General features: G+C 36.4%; 1 protein-coding gene and 1 non-coding gene across 2 annotated transcripts in view; one reads left to right on the plus strand and one right to left on the minus strand.

The window, feature by feature from the left end:
• The window catches only part of LOC134530706 (uncharacterized), a 466,998-nt gene that overhangs the window by 299,573 nt on the left and 143,640 nt on the right, over positions 1-23,785 (plus strand). The window contains exons 3-4 of the mRNA XM_063365805.1: positions 2,083-2,212; positions 7,083-7,255. Coding sequence (XP_063221875.1) covers positions 2,083-2,212; positions 7,083-7,255 — 303 coding nt within the window. The remainder of the gene's footprint in view (positions 1-2,082; positions 2,213-7,082; positions 7,256-23,785) is intronic.
• Positions 5,906-5,987, minus strand: Trnal-aag (transfer RNA leucine (anticodon AAG)). The gene has a single exon. It is a non-coding gene; the product is annotated as a tRNA-Leu (tRNA).

The raw sequence follows: 23,785 nt of genomic DNA on the forward strand, positions 1-23,785 counted from the left end.
CAAGACTGGCATGTTTGTACGTATTTATAACCACAGCTATGACTGAATTTGTACTTTGTTCAATATATAGGGAGCAGTGTTAATTATAAATAAGGCGTAGCTCCGTACAAGAAAAATGGTAGTGTGATAGTCGCCACGTAATAGTGTACGTCGCCACGTAATAAAATATTTTTCTGAATATTAAAAAAAAATATTTTGTGTTACAATTACATAGTAGAATATAGATATTACAAATATTGTTCAAAAAAAACAGGTTAAGAGAATGCAAAATATACTATAGTAAGTTATCAATATTTTATATTTATTTTTCAATTGCGTCAATTTACGAATCTTACACTCTTTAGACTACATGCTGATTATATAAATCAATGTGATATATTCATAAACTCTTTTAATTTATTTTCTAGTTATTACGTGGAAAACGGGTTCATTCTTATGTCTTATATTCTTTTTTTAACCTTATAAGGAGAATTTGTAATGCTATTCCCTTTGTCACTAATGACATGCTAGTTCACGCAAATTTTCGAAAAGAATGGTTTCAGTAATAATTTGCACTAAAAGTATTTTTTACGTGGAATAGTGTCACACACCAGATGCATCTTATTCATTTTATTAAATTTTGTAATAAATATAAAGCTAAATTAACAACATTTAAGCAATGTGTCGGCCAAAATATTAATTATTTAATTATTTATGTAGCACTACTATAAACTGGCAGAACAACGTCTGTCGGGAAGCTACGTGAAGCTGGAGCATAATAAAGTAAGAGATTTACATAATTAAATGTGGTTTTGAACTAAGATATAATAATAAATTTTTAAAGCCAAATACACATTATCACTAAATCTCTACAAGAATACTACTTGAAATGTTGTCTCGACCGTTTCTACGAAATTATGAACGGTAATTTATTGGCAGAAGTAATGCCATCCTACTCAAAATAAAGTAAACACTCAAGAACTTTTTATCCTTGTTAAAACATGAGAATATGGCCGAAATCCACAGTAAATTTTACAGCATAATGCAGATATAATGCTACACTTGGGATACATTTTTGCTTTACCTGAGACCTTGGGCTGATTGATCATAAGTATCATTTTCTAAATTTACTAGCTGCAGTACCCAGCGTTGCCCGGGCTGAACACAGGGTGAAGGGGAACTGTTTAGAGATCAGATGTTGTTTTTAATAAATATAAATTATTAAAAGTGTACATAAGAAAAAAATGTATTTTATTTAAAAAAAAGTGTGGGGTGCTTTTAAAGATATTATCGAAATGATAATCCTTCTATTCATATTTGTCAATTAAATATTTATAACTATTGACACCATGCATCCCACGCTTTTTTTAAATAGAATACTTTTTTTCTTATATACACTATTATTAATTTAAATTTATTAAAAATTTTTTCACTATTCTTAATTCAAATTTATTAAAATTTATTTTCTATTTTTTAGTTTGGTTTTCTATATAAAGCGTTTTTTTTAGTTTTTTTAAATATTATTTTTAAAAGTTAACTCACAAGATTCACTTTAAGTTTTAGCTAAACCTTCGAAAATTTGTGAGTTTAAAAATCTCAAATTTTTTCCACCCGTGTGTTTACATTGCTTATAACGGAACTCAAAGTTCCTAATTTTGAACTTGGCGTAGCTTATACGTATTTAAAGTTATGTGGATGATTCGTAATAAGATGAATTTTTCGCGAAAAAAAAATCTGTTCGCACATTAGACTGCAATGAGGTACGTCCTTTGTAACTGGCGGCCGACTGCAAGAGAGGTTGGTCGGGCCATTCAGGACTGGACGGCTATTATTGGTGTGACGAAAGATGACATGTACTTAAAATAAACTCAGCCAACCTTCAAAAGAAAGACTTTGTTGAAAAAAAAAAAAAAATTTAAGACACATCTGGTCTGTAATTGTTTTCACGAAAAAAAAATGTGCATGGCCATTACGATTGGTTTGTTTGAGATTAATTCTTAATTTAAAACTACTGCAGTGAAGGAAGAGAACAGCAGAGTCCGCTGCGTGGTGGAGGAGTGGCAGTGACGTGACCGGCGGCGTGCTTGTGCCCGTGTGTTGCAGCGCAGGGCAGAGGCCTGGAGCTGAGGCACTCCAAGCCGGACCCCGACTCGGTGAACGTCAGCTGTCGGGCGCAGGGGGTCTACCCGGAGCCCAAGATAGCCCTCTACAAAGACCGGGACAGATCCACCATGTGAGTTTCCACACCGCGTCCCCGCAGTTCCGCTGCAGATTTGCCGAGCCTGGGGCAACCTGACACGAAAAAAAAAAAAAAGATTTTCAAGTTTCAGAAAGGCACGGTCGAAGTTAATCAAAACCCTGGCTTGCAAAACCAGCTAGATGAAGAAAAAAAAACTATTTAATCAGGAGAGATTATTTCCTTTGTCTCTTAGTCACGACGGTGCAAATCGGCCTGACAGTCTTGCCTTTCCTACAGCATTCGCCCAACTACATTGTACTGTTTAAAAAACATTTTAATGTACAGGTAAAGCTGCGTGCTTGCCCGTCAATATGCCATGCGATAGAATGTGATTTTGGATGGAAATTGCAAGATGTAATTTAAAATTATATCTACATTTGCGACCGCTCCAACCCTTTAACATTAAAGCCTTTTTTTAAATTAAGTTATCATCTAAATTTTTGAAAAGAAACAAACTTGTATTTCAATGTGATTATTTTTAGAAGGAAAATTTCTAAACTAAGGTGGTAACAGATACACAAAAAACTTTACAATTACAGAAAGTATTATATCGCTGATATTTATAGTGAAAACAATATCTGAATAATTATAACAAAATAAAATTTTATGTAGAAGGTTTTAAAAAACTTCACATTTTTAATTTTTTTTTGGGATTGATAAAAAACTTACTTATAATAGATAGGGATAGTTCAATCTCACCTTCATATATACATAAATAATTATTTTTCAAAGTTCTGCACGCTAACAAATTAGTGACAAAGTGCGTTATTTTGCATTTAAAGATATAATTTAAATATTAGTTGGGTCTCTACTCTAAACTCTGCACGTTGTGTGCCGTGTGAGACAACTTTGTGGTCGAGAAGGCCCGACGGCAACGCTTCTAGACGTCAAGGCAGTCCCTCTGTGCGAATGTCGAGCACACAGCCGTCAGGCGCAGCCTCGGGAGTCATCAAAGTCGTCCTCTTGCAGGGATTGTGGAGTTGGCGGGGTTGCGGTGCGCTGGCGGAGCTGCACCGGATCGTTACACGTAATCACCGCAAGCCACGTGACGTGCCCGAAGAAGAGACAGACGTGCTTTTGTGAGCACGGTGCACGCAGAGTGTATTTACCCCGCGGAGATACCTGCGTCCTAACAGACGTCATCCTCAGACGCTTAACATTTCACTGCTGATGACAGGCGGTTGCGCGAGGCTGAGGTACAAGGATAAAGTTCACCAACACACGTCTGACGAGCCTTTTATTACCACGCAGTGGAAGCCAACTAGTTAAAAGAGAGTAACAAGGATTTTACTTTTATTGGAAAATAGCTATGGCTCTCTCAGGTAAAGATTTTGAATATCACTTAAAGAAGTTAGAGTTTTTTTTTTGTTTTACAGCCTCATAAGTATTATATCACAAATAATACAAAACAACACGCATTACTATGATTCAGTATTTGAATTTTTACTGAAAAAGCATAATTAGGCCTACCGCTTGTGCAGAGTTTTAGAGAGCGATGCATACCTATATCCTCCCGTCTGTTTAGCTTACCAAGAACTTACTGTTCTACAAGCAATCATTGTGTTATAATAATAATGAAAGCCTTAATTTGAAGGGCGAAACCAGTTTAGGTCACAACACACACCTGAGCATTAGGCTTATTTGGTTCTTGGGAAGCTTTTGTTTTTACAACAAAAGTTTTTTCAACTCGAAATGTAAGTATTGTCAATTGTAAAACTTAAATTTTGGAAGATATGAAAAACGGTGAAGTTAGTTTACTGTAGGGGTTGTGGATGTGGACAATTAGTGTTTGGCTAAATTTTGTTTTACGCAATATATTTCTTAATGAAGAAGGTAACAGTTAATATGCTGACAGACACTGTGGTATAAGAACCGAATGTCTTCCTATTAGTTCTAATGGGGTTGTTACTGCACTTTAAATAAAACTAATTTAGTAAAACCAAGGTTTTCTTCAATCTCCGATGGGCTATAAAAAAGACAAATTTATATAACATAAAAAGTTTACCGCAAAAAGTTCAGCAGATTCCTACTTACTAATCTACAAAATTGCCAAAACGATCGAGGCATATGTCATATCGTAAAAAAAGATTCTCAAAGACTCCTTCGAAATTGTCAGCCATCAGTGAGGAGAGATACAGGGCCTGGATCTCCCTCTCCTCCATGACGCCGCTGCAAGGCGGAGGGATTAATCGCGTCAAAACTTATCGCAAGATTTGCGAACAGTGGGACAGAATGCGCCGCACTATTAGTCCATCCGCCTGACAGCGGCGTCATGAGGGAGAGGTAGATCCAAGGACTGGCACTGTATCTCTATTCACTGGCGGCTGACGTCTTTGAAGAAGGCATCGAGAAGCTTTTTCACCATATGACAAACGCCTCGATAGTTTTGACAGTTATGTAGAATGATAAGTAGGACCCTTCTAAACTTTGGTGGTAAAATATTTATGTTATGTTATTTTTTTATACCTCATCGGAGGTGGGAAAAAAATAGTCTTCGTATTTAGGTAGGTTTGTCTAGTGGTCAGTATTTATAGCAGGTGATTAAAAAGTCATGGGTTCGATTACACTACAATCCTGGGATGATGGATGGCAACTGCAACGACGACCGAAATGTTGAACTTTATTTTGTACATGCTAAAACTCAAGCAAAGAAACCTAATACGATGGCAGCAAATACCTGTGATCCTTATCTTAGATTTTTTACTTATAGAAAATTTCCTTCCCTATTGGGGGATGTGCAGTCACTTCACTTCCAGACTCCGGAAGGCAAAGGCAAGCCTCTGCAAAATCAGCATGTCATGAGACATTGTTACGTTATCAGGATTCCTCTTTATCAATGTAATAATTGCACAATGTTAAAAATTTTCACCTGAAATTTACAAGGAACGCTGGTAACCAAATATTCAGGGACATTCGTAAATTAGTTATCTTCTTGTGTCCACCATCTTGGATTGTGACTTTGACTTTATTTGAACATGAACCCACAATAATAATATTGGTATAGAAACAAATCATTCAAAAAAATGTTAAGACTACTTTGAAAAAAACTTTATTTCTCCTATGTGTGTTTCTTGTCTGTACCAAAAACAGAACTCGAAATTTAAAATATGCCGTAGTTACTACGAAGATCCAGCTTTATGAAATTACGAAGAATTCTTCGTTCAATTCAGGCAAATTCTTCATAAAAGAAATATTATAAGTTACCGTTAATTATAACAGTCCAACACATCAAGAAAATGCCAACCAGCTTAATGCTTTGTACCTAAAATCAGTCCACGTCGTAATAAGAGTTTAAAACAATAGCCAATTTAAGTGAAGCCACTCTTTACTACATTTTCATGTGGTTCCCGTAGCAGCTAGCACTATCGATAATCAACGACTGAATTAAATAATTTTTCTCCTTTGACTAATGTGATATATGTTTTCCATAAGCTAATTGGAACATATCAGATTACCAGTGTAGTATGTAAATGTCGGTCCGGAAACAGGCTTCAAGGCTGTGGATTGTGTGGATTGTATCCACCATCTTGGATTGTGACGTCACGTTGGCCATCTTGGATGACCTTGACCATAACCTTTAACGTCATAATTTGCCAAAAATGGCAAAAATGTAAAATTACAACCGTCTCAACCAGAAGAGCATTATTAATCTCTGTACAATGTACCTAATACATAATTCCAAAAATATGGCAGCGGTGGGATTCGAACCCACGCCTCCGAAGAGACTGGTGCCTTGAACCAGCGCCTTAGACCGCTCGGCCACGCTACCACGTATAGAAGTGAGTTTGGCATTAGGATGTGCTCGATAGTTGTTTATACACAGTAAGCATTTCTCAATTTAATTTTGGTAAATTTTGAACGTAAAGGTAATTCAAGATGGCCACCCTGACGCCAAAATCCAATATGGCGGACACAATCGACAATCCACAGCTTTGAAGCCTGTTTCCGGACCGACATTTACACACTACTTACCAGATTAATTTTTATTCTTAAATATTTCTCTCCAAAATCGGCACTATCCACCGTTTTCACTGCAGTCAGTTATAGACGGTTTAGATGTAAATATAGTGTCGCCGTGTTTGGGACGTGAATGTTCATATTCTAGAAACATGACCTAGAAACATACTTGAATTTCCATGTCTGTATTTGCGTTACCTCTGTGGTGGTGACGCAGAGCACTCGTCATTCTTCTCCAAAGGATGGACTACCGGCAAATGATATAGGCCGCATGCGCCTCCTGCTCAGTTCTACATTTGTAGCTTTAACTATGAACGGCTGATTTTTTTAAGAAGTGACAAAAAATATGTCATGATATATCCAGTAGGTGAGATGCAGTGAGTGTGGTATAGTTATTTATTGGTTGATTCACATGTGTTTTTCGTCAAACTACTCCTTAACAATCGGTCCCACTAGCCAAATGAGTCATTTTATTTCATTTTAATTACCAAGATTTAAGGGTTTCTTTTTTGCAAATTTATCCGAAAACTCGCTTGCCTTTGATATTGGATCACAATTTGTCTCACCCGATATTTACTAAGCCTTATTTTAGAACTGTAAAAGTGATTAGCAAGTATCTGTTAAGGCTGATTTAGATTAATTATATAAACTGACAGAAGTAATTGAGAAAAATTTACAGAATAAAAAAAACCAAACAATAGTGAACAAAAAATATATGAATAATAACTAACAAAGCTTTTGAGGCCGAACCTTAATATTATATTATTTTAACAAAAGTGATTCTCGTTGGAGTGCTATTAGTAAACGAAATCGCAGTTTCTGTCGTCAAATCGTAAGCCGATGTGGGCCTCCCCACGTGTCCAGAAGACGTCGTCGGGGTGTGACGGGGGTGTTTGGCGTGCCGCAGGACGAACCTCGACGGCGTGGTGGTGGAGTCGGTGTCGCGGGGCGGCTCCTACGACATAACGGCCTACAAGGTGCTCAGAGACGAGGACCTGCAGTCGCCGACGCTGTTCGACTGCGAGTTGAGGATCCCCGATGCCAACTACCGCGTCAGCAAGACCGTCGTCTACCGCACAGGTCAGTTCGCCCCCTGGACTCCCCCTCTTAACCCGATCAGCAGTCGAGGCACCCGAGTTGACAAAGAGAAACTATCTAGTATGGGAAAGATATCAGAGCGGGTAGCAGTCAGTTGACCAAAATTCATTTGTCCCAGAATTTTAGAGAAACGACTGTTTGTCAAACGACTATGGGTCTTTTTTTTTGGGTTAAAAAGATTTTTGGTTAAACGACTTTTGGTCTACTGCTTGTTGCTCAAATGATTTTCTGTCACTGGCGTGCAAACAATAAAACTTCTTGTCACCTTCAACACCCTTCAATTTAAGCACCTTCAATTCAATTCATCCTTCAATTTAAGCACATTTTCATAGTCCAGGCCCTCTATCTTATCACTCTTTTTACACCATTATTCGATAATGATCCTGGTATCAGACATAGTATAAATAGAATATTTGGGGCTTGCATGTGATTTTATTTCTATGTTTAACATTCGTTCATTTCTCATGAAGATTTTGCATATCACGTCCTTAGGTAAAAATAACACAAGACGAAAAAATTCTGATGGATGTAAATTCAGCAACCTTGATTATCCGCATGTTCACAAATTACCAAATGTCAGTGAGAAGAATATACAAAGAAAATACAGCAGATCTGACGTGTTGCTGGTTAACAATGAAGTAGTGACCAAACCTTAGCTGAATGATCTCTACATATTTGAATGGCACCTTCAACCTATTTTATGAATGGTATTAATGTAGTCATGTATTATTGTATTTATGTATGGTTATCAGCCTGAACGCTGGTTTAACTATACCAAGCACTAGAACCAGTCCAGTTTTATTCAACACCAAGAGGCGCCGTCGTGAAATGACAATGACTCCTTAAGGCTCAAAACACAACTATAAACCGAAACAGCACCGAAAATGCGTACTTTGCCATGTGTTTGATTCAATTAGGGGGATGGATGGTCCCTTATCAACTTCGTAGCTCACATTGACTGTCAGCGATATTTATAGTAACCAGTAAAATCTTGTACTTACAATAATATCAGTCTGTGAGTGATGAAAGAGGATTAATATTGTAAGTACAAGATTTTACTGGTTAATATAAATATTTTGTATTACAGTAACAGTCTGGGAGGTTCGTTGATACATAACTTGGGTTCCTATTACCATGACTTCATTTACAGCGATGTATTGTATGTTCATGGCACTAAGACAGTCTTGCATTTTCCGTTGCAAGCCACGTCACGGCGTTGAAGTTTTGTGTGCTCAATTTTTTCACCGCTAAATATGCTGTCATCAAGTGCAGATAAACGTGGAGAACTTAAAAATATCATTAACTTGGCTTCAACACGGAAACTAAATCTAATGACAAAGAAAACATAAGATAATCTTAATAGTTATACTTAAATTTTTTGTAAAAAACAAGAAAAATATTAAAAAGTGAACTTTTTACTATATTGAAAACTTTATTTGTGTTAAATATTTTTTTTACGAAATGATTACAAAATACATTTTTATTGACGCTTAAAAATGCTTGAAAATGTTTCATCAACATCTGACTATAGTAGCTATTGCTCTCAAACTAAGAGTTTTGCTTTAAGATTTTTATGTTACGTTATTTTCATTTGAAGGAAAACTTTAAATAATCTCTATGAATTTTTTATGTTATCTATGTCAGGTACGCCCAACAATTATTTAACTTCTAGCCAACCTTAAAAATATTATTATGACCTTTTTCCATCCTATAGTATATTAAATAATTTCAAATTAAATCTATAATAGTGTGAACTTAAGTATTTTTTTCACAACCTACATTTCTTGTATTTCCTTCGCAAACTTAAGTAAAGACATTAATAAAATAAAAATAATAATAAGTTATTCAAACAACAAACATGCCCATTACGACAACCAGGGCCATAATAAACCGATTGTGATTTTCTTCAGTTGGCAAGTTACGGTTTTTACTTGCTATAGCTTTGGAATCGTTTCGCAATGTTTCCAGTGATTTTATTTCACAGGAACACAGACTACATTGGTCACAAACTGTACATGGATTGTCGAAAATTCCCCACACCCTAACCCCAGCAGGCTATTACAGAACCGGAAACAGCGTCGAAACATATAAAAAAAATTCGCTAAACAAATAGCTTTCCCGGTAAAAGCCTATAAATATGATCAATGGAAGCCGAAATGTGATTTTGAAGCGGGGTCGGCACTTTCACTGCTTGTTTTTTCATGTCCGGAGTCGTGAAAGGTTTATATTCCAAGCATCACATACAGCGTAGTGCCACATGTAAACATAACTGTACTCTATTTGTTTGCTACTTTTTATACCTTATTTGATTAGAAAAATCTTTGCTTTTAATATTTTATGAACTTAAAATCAAGAATTGAAGTTAAATATTACAGTGTAATATCCAGTTTATTTAATTATATTATAGTTGCATAGCAATATAACAAATATTTTATATTGTGGCTTCGGCTAACTAAACTTTAAAATCCAACAGAGGAAAGGGCTATTTAATCTGATCATAGTTTAAACAAAATCTTCATTATAATCATTTTAAAAATTACTAATAAAAAAACTAAAATATTTAGAAAATATTATATTAATTAAGTTTTTAACATTATTATTAAAATACATAAGGTTCCCACACATAAAATAAAATAAAAGTACGAAGACTATCTGAAAAGTTAAAGCAATTTTTTACGGTCCCTGAATCAGTTTACGTAATTACCTTAAACGTTAAATTACTTAAATCTCTCAAAAATAACTCGTCACCATAGCAAAATAAAATGTCGTAAGGTACGCGATTAAGGTTTTTTTTTGTTTAATGTGTATAGGTCACACGAATCATTGCCAGTCATATCGTTCTATTCTAGTGGGCATGGGCATATAATATCCGGTGATTAAGGCGCTGGCACAACGCACTCCGCTCGTTGCTCCCATTCGCCAGATATAACTCGTATTTTCCAATTAACTTGGAAGACTAGAACGTGTTTTACCGAATAAATCAATCCTGTTTATTACCATAAATAGAGGGCTAGTACGATAAATTTGCGGTCGCCTTTGTTGGGTTGCGAAAGCTTTGAGCGGAATGGACTCACAAAAAATTTGGAAACTGTGGCGTTTCTTTCTGTTTACCGGATTAAACTGTCTTCCAAAAAAAAAACTCAAGTGACTACGCAGAATTGTTACATGTATATACTAGCATTTTGTGGCACAAAAGAGATTACACACAACGCAGATTCCACCGCCCCAAGCACAAAATTTATTCCTCCCTTTCTTTTCCTCCCCCGTTGTGGTGGAATGTTAAACGACCACTTCTTCAGGCCGTTAAGAGTGGTCTTTATTTGCGTATCGAATGGCTGAACTGAACTCGCGGCTCAATCCGCGCTGAGAACTCCGCTTTTGTTGTGTGCCCTTGGCGCTCCGAAATAAGCCCGTTCATTTTCTTTGCAAACATTGCCTCGAGCATCTTTTCAACCTTGGGGGGGAGGGGGGGATGCTTTGAAGATCAGAGTTGGGAGGAAAAAAATCATCTCCATTTGTAATACGAGGAACTCGTCTAACAGACTAAGTGAAACGATTTTGGGGGTAGAATAGCTTTTGTTGTCCTCTTTCTCATTGCCGCAGCCAACTGTCAAAGCAATGTGCATATGTATAATATTTCTTTCGTATTTTCAAGAATACCTAACAGTCAATTTAAGGAGAGAATTATATTTACACATTCGAGTGTATTTAACTCACTATCTGGGTCCTTCTTTGGCCGCGAAGGGAAATTATAAACCTGAAGAGAGAGAAACACAATTTAACCACCCCGAATCACTGAGCCAATGGTTCGCACTCAGTCGTCAGTGCTTCTCGGCATAAGCGCTCCGTTGTAGCGACGCAGTTAAGTGTACCGTACTGCAGTAACGCAAAGTTTATAGTACACTGCAATCTAAGTTGGCCAGCTTGTTTCCCATGGATCTGTTTATCAGCAGCTGATACTCAATGTGCCCGTAATTTTTTTTATGTTGAGTGCTTTACGAATTATGTTACAAATAACTTGAAATGAGGGTAGTCATAAAATTTAATATTTTTAATATTGTATGTTTGATTAGAAACCTTGTGATAAGAAAATTAATTTTTTTGTCAATATTCTTAATAAAAGTAGTTAAAATTTAATACATTTACTAAATTGAAGTCAGCCTATTCAATTAAATTCTAAAAGAAATGTAAAAACTTTTTTGCGTTGCATTTAGTGAAATTTAAAAACGTAATTATTACAAGATTAAAATTAAAATTCACATTATATACTTTAAAATTCTAACAACTGCTGTAAATAAAAAATCAAATAACTAAACACAAAAAGTATTTAAAAATAAAAAAGTGATTACCAAACAAAAAATTCCCTGTTTTGAATTATTGTGGAAAAAAAAAAACAATTTCCTAAAATGTTTTTCTAGGTTCAAAATTAATTATTTTCTCTCTAAAGTGGTTAAATTAAATTAAAAGTACAAACATTTCTTAAAAAAATATCATACAAAAGAAAGAGACCATGCTAGCCAACTGTGAACTTCGTAGAAAACTATACTTTTTTACTGTCTGTATTAACTGGTTTTGTTGCTAGGGTCAGCAAACATTAATACACATATATGCCTGGTTAATTTTGCCTTAATAAATAATATAAGACTCCAAAAAAAGCAAAAGACACTTAAAAGCATTTTTGTAAATAGTTAAAAAGTAAAAAGCATAAAATTATGTAAATTTTTAAAATTAATTTACGATACTTATTATACTAACACAGGCATATCTTTTAGAATTTCTACACATGTTTATAACCAACTAACGTTTGATTTTCGTTCCATTCAAAAATAATTTATATTATTACACACTTGTAAAAGAATTTGGTGTGGGTGTTTCCCATGGTGATATTTATCTTATATTTTGTTTGAAATTGTATAAGTTCAATTCAAAACAATTACGAAAATAAAATATATTCACTAAGAATCGGTCACAAAATAACTAAGCAATACAAAACTTTAATTTTTCTCAAAGTCAACACACAGTTTTTGCAAATAATTTTTTTCTTCATATTCGTTTATATATTTAGTATTACAAACAGAACCAAATTAAAAAATTTTTTTCTGGGTTTGCCTTTTTTTTAAAAAAAAAGGGGGGGGGGAGGATATTTGGAGTACGGATATGCACGTTAGTGCAACCATGTTTCCCAAATCATTCATTAAATTTTGCAGAAAGTGTATAATTAAGCCTGCATATGTATTTTGTAGCTTTTGTGCATAGCCTTTAACGTAAAATTTTATATTTATTAGCATTATTTACCAAATAATTTTCAAAAACTTTTTGATGAAAATTATGTTTTTTTAAACTCGATTACCAAACAAGGTAACATATTTTTTTGATATAGCATCTTTTTCTCTGTGGAGAAAAAGTACTATCAAAATCAGAGATCTGGTCACACTTTCCATTATATATATCCCTCCTATATTATTTTTCATTAAATATCTTCTTCGGTGTATCAATATTTCTTTCCTGGTATTTTTTAAAATCTTCCGCTTGAAACTAAGGTATTTATTCATTTATTTCGCTATGGGTGTCGTTCATCTGCATCCTTAAAGACTTATAACCTTTTTCCCCCATTTCCATTATCCTGGTTGCGCACCGGAGTAAAGGGCGGCGGGGTGAAATAAAAAAAAAAATAAGTTGCAGAACGTGGATGGAAATCGCAATGAAGGTCACCGACGAAAACTCCCACCGCGCCACGCCCAAAAATTACGTATGGCCGTGCTATAGTTCCCTCACTCACCAACCCAAGCATATGACGTTGCTTCTTTTGGGGTAACGTTTACATTGCTTTTTTTATTTATTTTTTTTCGCCGCGGGAATTATTTTTAAGTGTGTGCGTGCGTGCGTGTGTGTGTGTAAGGCTTGGTGGAAGAAGGTTGCTATGCGTGTGAGGGATGCTGGGAAATAATGGCCACTTATGTTGGCGCGTGAGATGGCCGTCAATGACTTTCCCCTATCCTCCCCTCCCCTCACACACACCTCTTCCCACGGCCAGCACTCCAATTTTCCCCAACTTCAGCAATGTGCTGTTTAAAACTTTCCGCTCATTTCCGCGATGGCTGTTCACATGAATCATTGTAGCTTTACAGTTCCTCGCCTACTCCCCCCCCCCACCCATAACCACCCACTACCAAAGCAGACGAGTGACGAATATTTAACCAAAAATGCACTTTTAATTGAAGTGACACTAAACACAAAAAGCATTTTTTTTTGCCATTGTTAGATAAAAAACACAAAAAATAATTTAACTTGAATTTATTTTTCTTATAAATACAGTTAAATGTCAGTTAAATAATCTTGGTTACAGTGGCACGAGTTTAGTTGAAACACAAAACAACAGATTTTTTGCGATAGATTTACGTATCAGATAACTTAAACATATATTTCGGGGTTTAAAAATCCATCAATTTTCAGCAAAATTATAAAACAGGTTTTTTTTTTGTAAAAATTTCTAAATTTTGGATAAATCATCGAACCTTCAGCATGGCGAGTAAAGTTCGTATCAAGAAAGCGATATTCGATTCTCCTCCATAGGTTTTATTGGACAATAAAAATAACCATGAAGGGCTCATATTCAATAAATACAGTGAGTAAATTTACTGAGTGTAGATTGATCCCGGGTGCTCATCGTTGCTGAACATGGCACAACGGATTCGGTACAAGGATTGAGCAAAATGGTGAAACAGAAAGAAATTAGTTTTTTTTTTAATTTCTCGAAGACATCGACGTTTATACAAGCGGGTGATGGGTGGAACGATATGTTGAACGGCGATGGTATGCACTGGTGAGGGGAAACGTATATTACACAGAGAAAACCCTACCAGCTCAAAAGGCCATGTCCACAGGCTTCCCACTTGCGAAGAAAGAAATGTTTGCTGTATACTTATGTACGCACGTTAGCAGTTATAATTACTTTGCGTAAAAAAAACTCTAACTTGAATTTGTATGCAAACAATTAATCGAAATAAAATCAATAAAAGACTGAAGTAACATTATAAACACGGTTGGTAAAGTATAAATTCCATGAAATTAAAAATCTAAATAAATACTCAGTATGCAATATTAATATAAACACGCGTATAAAATTTGAATTGTTTTATGTAGTAAAATAATCAAGATTATTTTGAATTTGTAATGAAAATTTATAAATATGCTGGAAGTTAATTTATTAATTGTAATTACATATTAAATAATAATGTAATAATTTTTAATGAAAATACTTTATACATTCGGGAATATAACTTCACTTATATAAATATGCCTGAAAATACACTTGAAAACTTTTAAAAACACAATTTATATCACTATTATTCACAATATAAGTCTTGTTTTTTTAATTGTCAGGACCAGTATTTAATATAAATCGACAAATTTAATATAAATTGACAAATCAAAATTTTGTAATATTTGTTGTAATTGTTGACCCATGTTTAATTTAATTAACCAAAATAATGGTATTTTCATAACAAAACACGGTAGCCATCATTTTTTGACTTGACTACCGAGATTGCTTCAACGTTTTCCGATGTTTACGAAGCGCCTTAACTATCCTATGTTTAAAACTGTATTTTCCTGAATTAACTAGAAATATAATTTTTTAAATATATGCTTTACTTTTCATTAGCAAAAATGTTTTGAAGAATTTAAGAATATAATCCTGCATAATACAGGGAAATCGCGCAAGTAATTTGGCTATCAATCAACTAACTTTGTCTGGAGCGATTTTGGGAAAGCTTGTAACTTAAATGAGGGGATAGTTTAAGATTTCAACCCGGTTGTTTACAGTATAGAATTAAGTGTATTTTACGTAGACACATTGGTTGAATTTCTTGGGTATCTTATTTTAAATATCCTTGTTTCAATGAAGTTGGAGAGGTCATAATCACCTGGATGTATGCGTAGTTATTATTTTTTTCACAGAAAACTTTGTTTTTAACCTGTTCATAGGAAACAACTGTACAGACTGGGTTCGAAGAACTCAGAAAGAATAGAATGGGTGACTCCATTGCTATGTTTTTGTGCTTATTATTTGTAACTAGGAAACAGAGCAGGGAAGTATACAATTTGCATACAAAACTTAGCTATATGTATAAGAATGGTTCAAGCGTAAAGTGTCAAGTAAACAACATTCAACATTATGCGTGAACAAATGAACGGCCTCTAAATTTTGTTATCAGCATTTCTATCTACTAACTCTACGATCGTGATCTCGAGTCCCACGTCGAAAGTATACTGTGTTTATATTTAATAGATTAGTCAACATTTATTAAGGCCCCCCCGGAACATGTGATAAAAAGCCAAAAATCAACCTAATGTGGGAATTTTGCGTTCGAATTTTGGATAAGGCATGATGTGTGTGGTATTATTTATGTAGCTTATTTGTCTAAAATAAGAGGTGTTTATATTCCATTACTACACTATTTATGTAGCTATCTATATATTATACATTTCTGTCTATATTTTAACTGTTTATAGGTGATTTGTGTACATATTGAAATGTGTCTAGAATATATAATAGGTAATAACATTTTTAAAAAAATATTTACATTAAAATAAATAATTACAGACTGTGAGGAGACTTGATAATATTAATGGGTAAAGGAAACGGGATTACTCCGAGAGAAACCACCAAACTACGTGAATTCTACCATTAATCCGGATGTGGAACACGATGGTTATCGTACCCTGATTGCCTTGGTGAATTTAGTGTGCGCTAGCCATTAAATCATACCTGTTACTTAAAATAAAAACATTATTTTTAATGTAAGGCAGTTTTCTAACTTGTCTATTTAGCGCAGTTCAGGTACGTAATAGTTGTATTTTAATTCACACGTAGTGATATAGGTGGTCATTCAATGGCCCTGGCATAAAAATTACTTTCTGGGAGTCCTTTAGTGCAATATAAAAATTTTAACAGTCATTTATCCAAACCATTATATTTTAGCAATTAAAATTTAACTGGATACTTGTGTATTAAATTATACCTTAAATTGTCGAAAAATTCATTCAGTGTAATTATTTTATTATTTATGCTTCAAAAATATTAAGGTTTAATTATTCACTTTAATCAGGTGATATAAAGTCCAAAACTTCAAACTGTAAAATGAAGAAGGACATGGTTTCGTAACTTTCTTTCAAGATAGCTTACCATCATAAATATTAATTTTTCTCTTACTCACTAGAGGGAATAAAATCAGTTCCGTTCCAGAACCTAGTAATACTATTAAAACGTGACAAGATTCTCATTTCTCCCTTCTGATATATAATTAAATTCTCTTTTCAGGGATGAAAAAAAAATGTTTCTAAAAAAGACTTGTATCCGGTCTCTTTTTGTTTCAGCCTCCATCCGACCCCCATCCGCACCCTCAACACTTTTATCTACCAAACCCTGCCCTTGTAATATGCATACGAAAGTAGAAAAACCTTTTAAACAAAAATACGGGAAATGCCTCCTTGCAGGAGAGAAAAGGGAATATTTTTATAGTTCGCTCACGTAATGTCCACTGCAACGTGGCGGGGCTTTGGAGGGGTGACTTCGAAGGGGAGGGTTAACGTAACAGTGAGGAGTTGTAGTGGGGGTTGAAGAATGGGAAGGGGGTTGGAAGGGGGAATGGGATAGGCTGGTTGGAGCTGGAAAGTATATTAGGCTTTTTACAGGCTTCACCACCACGCCAGGAGTTTTTTTTTTTGTGTGCCGACGGACATCAAAAGCGAAGGGGGCATAAAACCCACATTACTGGTTACCCTGGCGGATGTTAAGCATCACCCCGCCAACTCTTTCCTTCTTCCTCTTCCTCCTTCTCACCTCGGCGATAACCCTCCCTTGCCACTCTTTTTCTGCCTGAACTCGGTGAAAGAGGGAAACCCCGCCAAAATCCACAGTTCCCCCCGTATAGTCAGTCAGCCAGCCACACAAACACGCACGCCCGGTTTCGCTTCGGCTTCGACGAAAGCCTGAAATATGCGTCCGCCGCTACGCAAGTCTGACAACTGTGGAGGCTGAGTTTTCTCTCCACCCCGTTGTCGTTCTCTTGCGTGGGCGCGACGTGGTAGACGAGGCAAAGCCCCGGAAGAGCTAGCACTCGCCGTTGTACCACCAGAAGACATTTGAATGATTCGCAAATATATCACACTTAATCTTTTCTTTAACTTTTTCGGTGTTATTCAGAATGGTTTATCATGTTTACTTGCCGTGCGTATGAAGAAAAAAAAACATTTCAACAAGTTTAAACGCGCTGAAAAGGTGAAGCGTTAGTTATTATTGCCCACAGGAAATACGGATGATAAATGTTTTTTTTTCTTTGCCGGGAACCAAACCTCAGCAAAAAATAATTCAATGAACATTATGCATGTTCTACCGCTCTACCTTTCGCCTTAGGATAGGTTAACCCTTGGTTCAAAGTGAGCAGAGGAAGCCTGAAGAACATGGCTTCAGCAATGTGTCCTCCTGTAATGGAAAGTTTAAACACAAAAGGGGCCGACTTAATATGCTGCCTAAGAACAATAGGTGCTTAATAAAGTATATATATTAAAGATCAATCAAACTTTATGCTGTAAAGAAATTCTAAGGGTTAGAAGGTATGAATAAATAAAAAAAATTAATGAGACATATTTCAGAGGGCAGCCATATTACACTTTACTTTTGTTTTTATAAATATTATAAATTACAAAACCAAATTACAATAATAAATATAAACTCTTTTAACACATGTGCTTTTTGAGTATTATTAAATCTCGTAATTGATTATAAGTTTATCTCTAGGGCCCCAACTAGTTTAAATCAAGAAAAGAATTAATTATAGAGTACAATACATTTAAACATTTTTGTTATATCCGAATTTGATTTTAATTTTAGCAGGTTAATGTATCCAAAAGAGAAATTTAATTGTCCGAAGAATCCATGCTACATGTGGAGAACACAAGAGTAACTCTTATCTGTTGCACATCCTGAGGCCGTAGGAGAGAGGAGGGAAATCCACTCCTAGTTGAAAATCAGGTAACTTATTCATTTCAGTTCAGACACGGCTCGGTCACACCAGGACGCCCACCGCTAAACAACAGATGACCAGTCCAAAAATAATAAATAGATCATGAAAATAATGCTTTAAACACTATCCTCAAAGGAATCTTGAAATAACTCACCCCTTCAGGCGGTTAGATGCACTTGAATTACTCCATAATTTTGCGATAGAGCAGAAGCTACAATTAGAAGATTTTTATTATGGCTGCCACGACATGAAGAAGGCAGAGACAGCAAATTGCTGGGAATTTTGAGGTGACCAAAGAGTCACCACTGTATAGAACCGTGCAAAACAAAAGTTGTGTTCCTATATACCTATGGCATAATGCCTTACAAAGAAATACATTAATAATTACCTTTTGATATTACATTACAATATTGTAAGTTCAGAAATGCATCACAAATTTCATATATATTATAAAGCAAAATATTACAAACAATCAAACATAATTATAATATTTTATTATTTTGTTTACAGTAACAAATATATAGGTAAATATAACTGATAAAAAAAATTCAGCAGATCTTCAGTTTGCCTTAAAAAAAATGATACAGTATGATATGGAGCATATACCCAGCAAATGCTGAATAGCGGCTTTGAGTAGGTATATATATATATTTTTTATTAAATACAATCTTTACATAAAAAATATTAAAATTTATTTAACATGAAAGATTAAAAAAAAAATGTGAATACATTAATTGCTCATAAAATCACGAGTGCCATAGCTAGAAACCGCACAATGTTAACGCTAAAGAACTTATTTTGCTGTCAAACCAAACTGAAGCGTAGCACTCCTCTGCAAGAATTTTGGAGTGCTCAGGAATACACGCCACTGCTAAACAAAAAAATTACGTCTGCAAAAAGTAGGGAAATAACAGCTCACAGGAAGCCAAGTACGGAATGAATTAATCTTTTGTATAATGTTTCAAAATTTTTTATAAGTTTAAATAAAAAATTGTATTTGTTTTTATTGTAAATACGGATGTAACTATTTAGTGAAATTACTAAATTTACATAATGTTTAAAATAAGCAAACGTATTTAAAGAATCTATCGTACTGATAAACATGTTCAAATGTAAGCACTCGATCGAAACGCTATGAGCTACGAAGTAAATGCATAGACACACACAAATAAATAAAATATTTTTGTTTATCAAGCAAGCGCGAAAAAAATTTATCATTAATTTAAACCAAGCGTATATAAAAAGGGTACATATTTTTATTCGTATCAAGGCTTAGAAGTGAGAACTCAAAATGTAGTAATGTTGTCTTAGATACGCAAGAACCCAGACGGATACTTTTTTAACAGCCTCCGTCACCCCTACACCTTGTTCGTCCGTCTGCGGAAGTATCTGTGCGAGTTTCGAACTGAGGGTCTCTCTAGGGGTGACCCTTCTTCCAAGGGGAGGGAGAGTTTGAAAAGGGGGGGGAGGGAAAGAGGGTGTACAAGAATACCGCAGACGAAGACGAGAGGTGGTCGAATAGCACAACACCCCCACCCCCCCCCCCCCCCCCCCCCGTCCTGGCCAAACACAAAACTCATCCACCTACCCACGCGGGTCGCTCTAGCGGCGGGACGTGTTGCCCTGGTGGGACACGTATCAGGCTCCGAGGACAACGGGAGACGCCAGTGCTGTAACTCCTCGCCCCCTCTCGGGAAGCCTGCGATTCATTGACCCACGACCAGTCCTCGAACTCGTCCGAAGTTTACCGCTCACTCGTGAAACTTCGCGGTCGAAAAAAAAAAAAAAGAACACCGTGTGTTGCGAGATTTTCATACATTTTTAACTCTTTAGATAACTTTAAATGTCGCTGACCTTAACCAGCATACCTAGACCTACCCTCCCGAGAAAAAAAATTAAAAATTGTAGATATATATGTACTATGCTTAACCATACCTATCTTTTAGTTTTACATTTATGCCACGTACGTTTGAAGTGAAATGAAACTTCTCACTTTAATGAACATAAAACCAAATTTAAATAATAAATTCACTTTTACCATAAAACAAAGCAATTAAGTACACGAAATGTGCATGCAGCCAAGAGACGGCCTGAGGTTTTTGTCGAGGTTCCAACAGGCCGTGCTCACGTGGAGCGGCGGGCAGCAGGACGAGTGTGTCGCACTGGCTCAGCGGCGTAACGAAAAATGCAGCACTGCGGCGTCGCTTCACTAACGCTCACACAATATACCTCCTTCCACTCTTCGCCGTAGTGTGTCCCACTCTTGAGCTTTGCCCTTTTTGATACGCTCTGATGAGTCATCGAAAACATTCACACAAAATTAAAAATGCATATCATTCACAAGTACATATCATTATGAAACAAAGGTGTATTGCAATAAATTAATATAAAACATATCTTAACAAAGCACAGAATGGAAACGTAATGTGTTACATAAGTACACATAAACAACAACAATACATATATATATATATTTTTTTCATGTGTTACAAAATGTTTTTGATTTATTTTCATTGATTTTTATTGCCATCTGCTATGCATATTGGTAAATTAATTTTCATATATTTGCCATATTTCAGAGAGATACTTTCTCCAATTTTACATTCAATTACATTCTTTGCAAAGAAACCTATCATTTCCAAATTTTAAGTTTTACACTGAGGATCATTTATCATAACACATGTTATTGACAGCAAATATGCATTGCCTTGAGCATAAATGCACGGGCAACAAAGAAGTTTCACTTTGATAAAATGCGAAGTTGCACGAACGTGGCGTATTCGTGCGTCTGACTCGGGTTCGGTGAAGAGAGGGGTTTCTTTCCCTTGTCCCTATCCGCGCAGCGGTCGGCCGGTCACCCTTCGGCAGCTCTTCTTCGGGGAGAGATCCAGGTCTCGCGGGTGCCGTCGCAGAGGAAGACCAACCCTTGGACGGCCGTTGGAGGTGCGCCGGCGCGGCGAATAAAATAACGGACGCCCGCCGCGAGCCCCGAGGCGACGGGGAGTTAAAAGTTGGATGAGGTCCCTCGGACCCTTCGTTCTTTTGTCCCTCGCCCGCAGGTGCTGGCGACATGGGCGCAAGGCCAAGAGGATGGACTCGCCCCGCGAGAGGGCTTGGACCCATCCAAATGTTCCGTTTTACGTCTACCCGTCAGGGTCGAAGCCGGAATCATATCACACTCCCGTCGTCTTTAATGATGCCAATGTTAACAAGTCGTTAGAACTCATTAATTTGTTTATTCTTCCATTCTGTTTTATGTATGCTTCCGGAAATTGAGATGGTTCCTAACTGCGAGGCGTGTCCAAAAAGTAAGTTTTCTCACTCGTCCCACAGCTAGCAAACCTTATGTTGCGCGAAGCGACTGCTTGTACGTGATGGAAAAACGGCTTATAATGAGGCATGCACTAATACTACGTCCCGCGTTTTCACAGTAGCATCGCCGAAGATGTTGAAGATGGTGGCTCTTGTTCCACCTCCCACCGACCATGAAGTGCTGTGGGTGATATAAAGGTTTTGAATGCAGATAGCATGGCGCCGATCGAAACTCGTCGTCAGCTGTGTCGGGTCTCTGGGCCTAACGTCACGAGCAAGCAGATGGTGCGTCGTCGTTGGTGCAGACAATTTTCAGCGGTTCGGCATATTCTGCATGATGAGAAGAGCAGTGGGAGGCATACAGCCCGGACTTTGTTTCCAGTGATTTCTGTCTTCTCCTGCGCTTCAAGAAATTCCTGTCCTATCATCATTTTTGAAAATGATAGAGAGGTGGGGATTGTTGTCACACATAGGTTCCAACCCCAGGCGGCAGATTTATACGATACGGGAAATAAAAAAATTGGTCCCACATTACGACGAATAGGGTAGAGAGGGGCAATTCCGATCACTTCAAATTGTGTTGTGAAAATAAATTGTTGAAAATAAGATTAGGTTAATGAAAATACCTGAGCATAAACTTCAATATGTATACTCAATATACCTTGAATGAAAAAGGTAATTAATGGCACATATAAATTTACAAAAAAATTATTCTTTAAAAGGTTATATCACAGGATTCACAAAACAAGTGGGGTGATTGCGATCACACACGGGGTAAATCCGATCATAGTGGGGCAATCATGATCACACACATTTACCGCATCTGAATTGTTTCTTTCCTTTGGCACCCACACAGATTTCATGATACCAGCTTCTACATTTCTGGCACTTGATCCAGTCCCCTCTGTTGGCAGACTGGCTCCATCTTCTGTTGCAAAATCCACATGGTGCGTCACTCGAATCTTTTATGATAAGGATTTCTTCTCCACTAGAGTCCATTTCATTTTCTGCAAACAGTCTTCGTCTCTTCACTATGCAATCTATCTGTTTCTTTTTTAATGTGGCAATTTTAACTTTTTCTGCTGTTGCCTTGATGTTTCCATCCGATGTCAGATGTCGAGATTTCTGCTTTCTGGTTTGTTTCGGTGCATTCCTATTTGTAGATGATTTGTTTGGGGTTGGAATGATGTCATTAAATGCAATGAGTTTCTGTTGGTGGATGAAGCTTGGGAACTGGAGCAAACTGTGTGTTTGGACGGGGAATGTTGGCTGTGTGACTTATTTTGAACATGATCAAGTGAAACATCAGATGAAGGACCTGAAGTTTGCATGGTGGATAATTTTGTTGATGTAGAAGGAGATTCAGCTCGGAAAGCTACAGATGGTAGAAATTTATCCATCGAGATAGCCTTAGGGTTAAATGGGTAGAGACCAGTACACTGAAACCCTTTAGTAGCATTCCCATGGGATGCAGCTTTGTTCCACGCAGCTGTGAAAATCTTTCCAAAGTCAGCCTTGGTGATCGATTGTGTTGGGTTGTTGTGAAAGAATGTGGTTGCTTCTTGATGGTAGAAAGTTTTTAATGGTTTGAATAGTGTGCGATCTAGAGGCTGAAGGACAGAAGTGGTATAAGGTGGTAAACAGAGAAGTTCAATTTCATTTTCTCTGCAGTAGTTCAGGCATTTAAGCGAACAATGTGATGTGTGTCCATCCAAAATAAGAAGGCATTTCCCTGGGAGTCTGTGCTTTTGAAAATGTTGCAACCATCTGAGAAATAGGTCCTCATTTATATATCCAGATTCAGACATTGCTGCTACAGATCCAGATGGCAAATTAGCACAGTATGACTCTCGATACCGCACACCCTTGAAAATCACGAATGGTGGTATGTACACCCCACTAGCACTGAAACAAGCTACTACTGACACATTTTCCCCACGTTCTACACTTGTCAATTTAATTACTTCTCTTTGGACTTTTTCACAAATGATTTTTGATGCCTTATTGTTTAAAGGATATCCAGACTCATCAACATTATAAATTCCCTCTGGCTTCTCCCTGAGTTCTAATTCATTCGTCAAATCACCAAAGAGGTCATAAAAGTCGTTAAATTTTTTTCATCCATGGCAGCTGCCCTCATTTTTGACAAACCTTCCGGTTTCCTCAAAGAGAG

This window comes from Bacillus rossius, chromosome 3 (genome assembly GCF_032445375.1).
Source record: "Bacillus rossius redtenbacheri isolate Brsri chromosome 3, Brsri_v3, whole genome shotgun sequence".
Taxonomy (NCBI): Eukaryota; Metazoa; Arthropoda; class Insecta; order Phasmatodea; family Bacillidae; genus Bacillus; species Bacillus rossius.